This window comes from Pristiophorus japonicus, chromosome 4 (genome assembly GCF_044704955.1).
Source record: "Pristiophorus japonicus isolate sPriJap1 chromosome 4, sPriJap1.hap1, whole genome shotgun sequence".
NCBI lineage: Eukaryota > Metazoa > Chordata > Chondrichthyes > Pristiophoridae > Pristiophorus > Pristiophorus japonicus.
In genome coordinates this window covers 132,113,928-132,122,407 of record NC_091980.1, presented here as the reverse complement: position 1 = coordinate 132,122,407, position 8,480 = coordinate 132,113,928, and the positions used below count along the sequence as shown (strand labels likewise).

General features: G+C 43.6%; 1 protein-coding gene across 1 annotated transcript; it reads left to right on the top strand.

The window, feature by feature from the left end:
* The first annotated feature begins 980 nt into the window (after nucleotides 1-980).
* LOC139262223 (ferritin heavy chain-like) lies at nucleotides 981-4,623 on the top strand. Its single transcript, XM_070877368.1, has 4 exons — nucleotides 981-1,082; nucleotides 1,558-1,704; nucleotides 4,000-4,125; nucleotides 4,474-4,623. Exons 1-4 carry the CDS (start codon nucleotides 981-983, stop codon nucleotides 4,621-4,623), a joined length of 525 nt encoding a protein of 174 aa, XP_070733469.1.
* The last annotated feature ends 3,857 nt before the right edge of the window (nucleotides 4,624-8,480 follow it).

The following is an 8,480-nucleotide window of genomic DNA, read 5'->3' as shown; positions in this document are numbered from 1 at the left end:
AAAAGTAGTAATCTCGGGATTGCTACCAGTGCCACATGATAGTCAGAGTAGGAATCGCAGGATAGCGCAGATGAATACGTCCCCTCGTCATTCGAGCTGATGTGTGTACAGGTGCTCACTAAACTTGGAAGTGATGGAGTATCTGAGTATTTATGTTTAACACATTGATCACAAGCACTTTGCATTCATCTGACCCACTTTTGGTTGCATTGCACACTCACTGATCTGTTTGGATGTTGCATCAAATCCGCAGATACCTGCAAATGACCAACCCACAGAACCATCCAGAACTATTAAAAAGACACTGACTCGCAAACAACAGAGGATACAATGAATCTTTCAAGGTGGCCATTAACTGGTCCAGGCAGGGCACGGTCGATGAGGTGTTCTCTCCGTCTGTCTGTCTCTCTTCTGCGGCTATGTCCGTGCCCGGGTGTCCCTGGAGAGGGAGCAAGCAGTGTCTGCCGGTATGCTGGAGGCTTTCCGTGACCGGTGGGCACCAGAGGGACTGGAGTGCAGCGTGGATACAGGGAATTAAATTATAATTTGAAAAGTATTTATGTTAGTTTTGTCATGTTTGGAACTGAGTGTTTATTCCCCTTTATAAAGGGGGCATTTATGGTTTACGTTTTTCCCAATTGATTAGCCTAAAGAGTAGAGGATTCATTTAAACCTGTGATTCTGAATATTTGAACTGTGTTTGAGGAAAGTTAGGACAATTGAGATCCTCATTGAGTTGTCAGCCAATGATGCTCATTCTTCAAAGATCTGACTGGCTCTGGGAGTCCATCCCCCCTCCTCTCATTACTTGATTGGTGCTCTGAGAGGCTGCAACTTCTGATTGGATATTGAGAACTGTCACTCATCTTGTAGGCTGCCACACCCTGGATTGTCCAGCAGTATAAATACAGGTATTTGCAATTCATTGAATCTCTGTTTGTTACTTCAACAAACCTGAGATTTATAAAAAAAGACTCAAGATGGCTTCTCAAGTGCGTCAGAACTACCACCAGGACAGTGAGGATGCTGTCAACAAGCAGATTAACATGGAGCTCTATTCCTCCTATGTTTATCTCTCTATGGTGAGTTTTGCATTTTAGACCACTTCACAATGGAGACTATGTAATGTGAATTTACTAAATTCTGTGCTGTACACAGTCCACCTATTTTGAGTATTTTTAATTGTAATATATCTCAAATCCTGGGCTCTTTTGAGCTTGAAGTTTATTTGGTATACATTCTGCACTCAATGCATGGAATTCAGAATTTGTATCCTCATTCTAAATAACTCCATGGACTTTCTCTACCTTGACTTTTCATTGGGGGATGTAATAACATTAAAGTTAGGCCATTTAAGAGGGAATTCAGGAAGTATTCTTGCCTGCAAGGGTGGTGGAAATCTTCAATACCTCCTTTCTATTGATTTTTTTTCTTCAAAATATTGTTTCCATGACCATGTACATACAAATTCATTGGAACTTTGAGCCCTTGAAAGAAAGAGGTTGAAGTTATAGGTCTGTGATATAATACCCGAATACTCTTCTGATTTCTCCATAGTCCTTCTACTTTGACCGGGATGATGTTGCCCTGCGTCACTTTGCTGAGTTCTTCAAGGAGCAGTCACATGAGAACCATGAGCATGCTGAGAAACTGTTGGAATTCCAGAATCGGCGTGGAGGACGGATCATCATGGCGGACATCAAGGTTGGATTCAATAAAGGAGTGGCTTTCTGTCTGGCTCACCTCTGACTGATTGTTCCCAATACATTTTGAAGCAATTATTTCCAATTTACAAGCCATTTAGCCAAGCTGGTGTTTATATTCCAGTGAGCCTTCTCTCTCAGCTAACCAAACTAGTAGCAATACCGTGGAGGAGGATTTCCTGGAATGTATAAGGGATAGTTTTCTATGCCAAATATGTTGAGGAACCAACTAGAGAGCAGGCAATCCTAGACTGGGTCTTGTGTAATGAGAAGATTAATTAGCAATCTTGTTGTGCAAGGCCCCTTGGGGGAAGAGTGACCATAATCTGTTGAATTCTTTATTAAGATGGAGAGTGACACTGTTAATTCAGAGACTAGGGTCCTGAACACAAAGAAAGGTAACTTTGATGGTTTGAGATGTGAATTGACTAGGATAGACTGGTGAATGACACTTCAAGGGTTGACGGTAGATAGACAATGGCAGATATTTAAAGATCACATGGATGAACTACAACAATTGTACATCCCTGTCTGGTGTAAAAATAAAACAGGGAAGGTGGCTCAACTGTGGCTAAAGGGAAATTGGATAGTGTTAAATCCAAGGAAGAGGCATATAAATTGGCCAGAAAAAGGAGCAAACTTGAAGACAACTGGCTGAAATTTAAAATTCAGAAGAGGACAAAGGTTTTAATTAGGAGGGGAAAATAGAGTATGAGAGCAAGCTTGTGGGGAACATAAAAACTGACTGCAAAAGCTTCGAGAATCAAGAGAAAAAGATTAGTGAAGACTAATGTAGGTTCCTTGCAGTCAGAATCAGGTGAATTCATAATGGGGAGCAAGGAAATGGCAGACCAATTGAACAAATACTTTGGTTCTGTCTTCACCTAAAAAGAAAGACACAAATAACAACCTCCTGAAAATACTAGAACAGAATGCCTAGTGAGGAGGAACTGAGGGAAATCCTTATTAGTCACGAGATGGTGTTAGGGAAATTGATGGGATTATAGGTCAATAAATCTTCAGGGCCTGATAGTCTGCATCCCAGAGTACTTAAGGAAGTGACCCTAGAAATAATAGATGCATTGGTGGTCATTTTATAGATATAAAATTCTGACAGGGTTGGTCAGGTTAGATGCAGGAAGAATGTTCCTGATGTTGGAGGTCCAGAACCAGGAGTCACAGTCTAAGGATAAGGAGTAAGCCATTTAGGACTGGGACAAGGAGAAACTTTCACCCAGAGAATTGTGAACCTATGGAATTCTCTACTACAGCAGTTGTTGAGGCAGTTCGTTGATGCATTCAAAAGGGAGTTAGATGTGGTCCTGGCAACTAAAAGGATCGGGGGGTATGGAGGGAAGGCAGGAGTTAGGTACTGAAGTTGCATGAACAGCCATGATATTGAATGCCGTATTTGTTTTCCCCCCCCCCCCCCGGGTTAGAACGACACACCTCCATATGGTGCGCCGATGTTTTAGACCAAATGGCGCTTCTTTGCCTTGGTATTCTCCCCTCCATCCGGTTAATCCAGGTCCTTGGTGCAGCATGGCAGAACGCATGGAGGGCGGAGCCAGGTCCCTGCTGAAAACAGTGCTGGGATTTTTCACATGCGCACTAGTGCGTGCATGTGCAGTAGCTCCTCACAGCCTGAGTCTGTGCAGGCTGCATGGGAGGGGCCTGAAACACGCTGCCCCTAGCCCTGGCTGAATGGGCTCATTGGGCATTGAAGGTCGAGACTTGGGCCTCCCTCCTGTTCAGCCTCTTTCTCCCCTCCCTTTCCCCTCACATCTCATTCCCTACACCTGATAAGTGTAGGCAAGGTTTTTCTGAGTGTACAAAGATCTACACTTACTCCAAACTAACTGAGAATGGAGTAAGTTTTCGCTGCCTTGCAAAACAGGTGTAAGTGGCTGGACATGTTCCCTTTTTTTTTGAAGAAGAAGAAAAATCTGTTCTAAAATGAAACTACTCTAAATTGCTAGAACTGGAGCAAACCAAATGCTGAGAATTAGAATTTCTAATGCTCCATTCTAAACTAGTTTCTCCAAAAAAATAGGAGCAACTCAGGCCTGTTTGTGTTTCTGAGCATGCACTTGCATTGTTTCCCTTCTAAACACATCTAAACTATTTGCCTTATCAATATGACTCTGGTGTTTGTGATAGCTTAATGGCAATTTTGTATTCTAACAAATGGGTTCATGGTAAAGTAGACTTTTGATAGCACCCCAAATTTCCTTCAGTACTTTCTAATGTTTGTTTAATCCATTATAAGTGAACTTAGAATTTAGTTACTTTCCAGAAACCAGAGGAGGATGAGTGGAGCAATGGTCTGGTCGTGATGCAGAGAGCTCTGCAGATGGAGAAGAATGTGAACCAGAGTCTGCTGGATCTGCACAAACTCTCCACTGAGAGGTCAGACCCTCATGTAAGTTCCTCATGTGGTCTTTTGGATAAGTTGGAGGTTGTAGAACCTTGCTGTGCTTGGGCCTAATTAAAAGATCTCCATGCCTAATAGCTTTGTGTTGGTGTCTACTTTTTTTTGTTTGGGAAGGGACGGGGTAGTTGACCTTCTGTGGACAGTGACTAGTACATGTGTCCCAGGATCTGAGCACGCATCGTGCAATAAGTTTAATCTAATGATGCAGTAATTCCATCAATCTCAATTGCACCACTTGACTATCCTCCAGTTCAAAGGATTAAAATCCAGACTCTGAAGGGGAAGCTGACATTCCTTGATATCTGCTGCTGGACATAACTAGTTTCCCTCTTTCAGTTGTGTGACTTCCTGGAGACCCATTACTTGGATGAACAAGTGAAGATGATCAAGAAGCTTGGAGATCACATCACCAACCTGAAGAGACTGGGAGCCTCTGAGAATGGCCTGGGAGAGTACCTATTTAACAAGCACACCCTGGGGGAGTGAATAAACTGATTGACTGGGATCAAGCTTATTATGTTAAGTACTTAAATTATATAATTTAGACCCCTGTCCTGTAAAAAATGATGGCTTGTGACTTTGTACAAAGAGCTATGAGACTGGGGCTCTTCATGTGCAAGGTAACATAACTGCAAATAAACTATTCTCCATTTGGATTTTGTTTTGTCTCATTGTATGTTTAGTGGCTGCTTATTTTTCAATTACCATATATTGTTTTACAAGGCAATTCAAAAAATTGCAGGGTTTGAGAAGAACTGGACTAGCTAGCACAGACTTGATGGTCTCCTTCTGTGCTGTACTATGATGTGATTCTATGGAGACCAGAACTGTCCATAGTACTCTACATGTTATCTAGCCAAAGTTCTATACAAATGTAAGATGCTGAACACTATGTGGTTCATCTGCAAGCATTCCTTGTTCTGAGCTCAACTGTGCTAACGGTTTATTGTTTACACATGTATCTCAAAATATATCAAGTCAATATTCACCCCACTCCATGCTAATACCATTAGAAGTAGGAGAATGCCCAATGGATCCTTGAGACTGGTCTGCCATTCTGTAAAATCATGGTTGATTGTCAACTGTATAACCATGCAGGTTATGTATGATTATTTTGTTAATATTGGAGAGGTTTAACAAAGAGCCTGCTCTCCTTATCCTTTGAGTCCTTGTGCTGAGATAGTCTGACTCAGACAAGAGTGGCAGCAACTGAGCCAAGGTTAATCAAATCTTGCATTGATATGTCACATTTTCAAGGAGATAAGGAGGGTTGATGACAGCAGTGTGTATGATATGGTATATATGGATTTTAGCCAAGGTCCCACATGACAGTGGTCAGTGAAGTAAAAGCCCATGTGTTCCAGGGCAAAGTGCCCAATTGAATTGAAAATTGGCTCAGGCAGAAAGCAAAAGTTGATGGGTGTTTTTGTGACTGGAAGGCTGTATCCAGTGGGGTTCCACAGGGCTCAGTACTGGGCCCCTTGCTTTCTGTGGTATGTATTAATGACTTGGACTTGGATGTTGGGGGTATGATTAAGAAGTTTGCAGATGAAACTAAAATAGGCTGTGTGGCTGATAATGAACAAGAAAGCTGTGGACTGCAAGAAGATACAAATATACTGGTCATGTAGGCAAGAGAGTGGCAAATGGAATTCAATCCAGATAAGTGTGAGGTAATGCATTAATGAAGGTCTAACGAGGTGAGGAATACACATTAAATGGTACGTCACTGAAAAGAGTAGAGTAACAAAGGGAGTTAGGAGTTCAGGTCCACAGGTCCCTGAAGGTAGCCACTCAGGTAGATAAGGTGGTTAAGAAGGCATATGGAATACTTGCCTTTATAAGTCAAGGCATAGAATACAAGAGCAAGGTGGTTATGCTTGAACTGTATAAAATACTTGTTAGGCTGCAGCTGGAGTACTGTGTGCAGTTCTGGTCACCACATTACAGGAAAGATGTGATTGCACTGGAAAGGGTGCAGAGGAGATTTACAAGCGTGTTGCCTGGATTGGAGAATTTTGGCTGAGGAAAGATTGGAGATGCTGGGTCGGTTTCTGTTGAAACAGAGGAGGCTGAGGGGAGACCTGATTGAGGGGCCTAGATAGTGGATAGGAAGGACCTGTTTCCTTTGGCAGTAGGGTAAACAACCAGGCGGCATAGAATTAAAGTAATTGGGGGGAGGTTTAAAGGAGATATGAGGGGAAATTTCTTCACGCAGGGGGAGATGGGAGTCAGGAACTCGCTGCCTGAAAGGGTAGTAGAGGCAGAAAGCCTCACTACATTTAAAAAAGACTTGGATGTGCACTTTAAAGTGCCGTAACCTACAGGGCTATGGGCCAAGAGCTGGAAAATGGGATTAGGTTGAATAGCTCTTGGTTGGACACGATGGGCCAAGAAGGCCTCCTTCTGTGCTGTAAATTTGTGATTCTATGATTCTAAGAACAAACTAAACTGTCTTTCTCCCGTGTTAACTACTTCCTCTGACATCATTTGAAGCATACATACCCGCCTTTCTTGCCTATTTTCTCTTTCCTTGTTTTGGCCTCATTGGCCTATGTGGAAGAACGTGAGGCAGAAGTAGCTGAGAAGACTATGAAGGGGTAAAGCAGCCTATGGGCTCACACTGACTGTCAAGAGAAGAGAGAACATATCCAAGAATGTTGGCTATGTTCCCTTTTTGTTCCTTACACACTGTATATTTTTAACTTCCCAATGCCCCATGGTTCAGTGAGTATTAGCATTCTAGAATATGGTGTTACAATAGGTTAATGTCTTGCACTATTCTGTAACAGTCATAGAGTGCGATCTGCTCAGCTTAAATCTATTTAACAAACGTCTTACCAATATGAATCAGGCACTTATTTTTAAAATTAATTTCACCACCACAAACTGCATTCCCTAGCCACTGACTCCATCCCTCTTCCTGGCCATTATACCCTGAGCTGAAATTTCAGCCCCATATCCTCTCCATGATTGACATGGCCCTTGACCATGTGCGTTCCATTTCCCGCAGTTCTGCTCTAACCCCTTGCCCTCACTCGCAGAACACGATACAGTTCCCCTTGTCCTCACCTTCAACACCACCAGCCTCCACATTCATCTTCCGCCACCTCCAGAGTGATCCTACCAGCAAACACATCTTCCCTTTCCCTCATCTTTCAGCATTCCAAAGGGACCTCTCCATCCGTGACACCCTGGTCCACTTCTCAATCACCCCAACATCCCCTCCCTTTCCTACAGCACATTCCTGTGGAAGTGCAGCTGATGCAACACCTGTCCTTTTACCTCCTCCCTTCCCACTGTTCAGATCCCCAAACACTCTGGAAAAACACTTGCCTCACCCTGCACCCCAGTGCCTAATACCTGAATTCATAAACCCAATGTATCCATTTGTATTTAGTCCCATACCACTCATCCTGTCCAAATCCCAGTGGATCTGTTTCTCTGCTTCACCCCTGTGAATGGATTCAAATAATGTTGAACTGCAAGGCATCGTCAACACCCTCACCGAGTCATATGAAAGTATAGGCCTTACACTAAACATCCGTAAGACAAAGGTCCTCCACCAACCTGACCCTGCCACTCAGCACTGCCGCCCACCACCCACCGCCCCCCTCCCCCCCAGTCATCAAAATCCACGGCACGGCCTTGCACAACATGGATCATTTTCCATATCTCAGGAGCCTACTGTCAGTAAGGACATCAATGACGAGATCCAACACCGCTATCAGCGCAGCCTTTGGTTGCCTGAGGAAAGGAATGTTTGAAAACCTGTACCTCAAAACTGGCACCAAGCCTATGGTGTACAGGGCAGTGATGATAGGCGAGTCCGAGGTGGGCAGAGGGACCACTTCAAGGACACTCTCAAAGCCTCCTTGATAAAGTGCAACATCCCCACCGACACCTGAGAATCCCTGGCCCAAGACCGCCCAAAGTGGAGGAACAGCATCTGGAAGGGTGCTGAGCACGTCAAATCTCATCGCTGAGAGCAAGCAGAAACCAAGCGCAGACAGCAGAAGGAGCGTGTGTCAACCCAGGCTCCCTAGCTCCCCTTTTCTTCAATCACTGTCTGCCCTACCTGTGACAGAGACTGTAGGTCCCACATTGATCTTTTCAGCCACCTGAGAACTCACTTTTACAGTGGAAGCAAGTCATCTTCGTTTTTGATTCTGGATCATTAGTCCAGGTCTCTGGATTACTTATATAAGAAAATATGAAATAAGAGCAGGGGTAGGTCATTTGGCACCTCAAATCTGCTCCACCATTCAATAAGATCATGGCTGATCTGATCATGGCCTCAACTCCACTTACCTGCCCTCTTCCCATAATCCTTGACTCCCTTA

What these genes read in the sequence shown, in the direction of transcription:
- LOC139262223 (XM_070877368.1), top strand. Translation starts at nt 981, where the DNA reads ATGGCTTCTCAAGTGCGTCAGAACTACCACCAGGACAGTGAGGATGCT. An exon ending in TCATCATGGCGGACATCAAG is followed by an intron (nt 1,705 to 3,999) that starts GTTGGATTCAAT and finishes GTTACTTTCCAG; the next exon opens with AAACCAGAGGAGGATGAGTG. An exon ending in CTGAGAGGTCAGACCCTCAT is followed by an intron (nt 4,126 to 4,473) that starts GTAAGTTCCTCA and finishes TCCCTCTTTCAG; the next exon opens with TTGTGTGACTTCCTGGAGAC.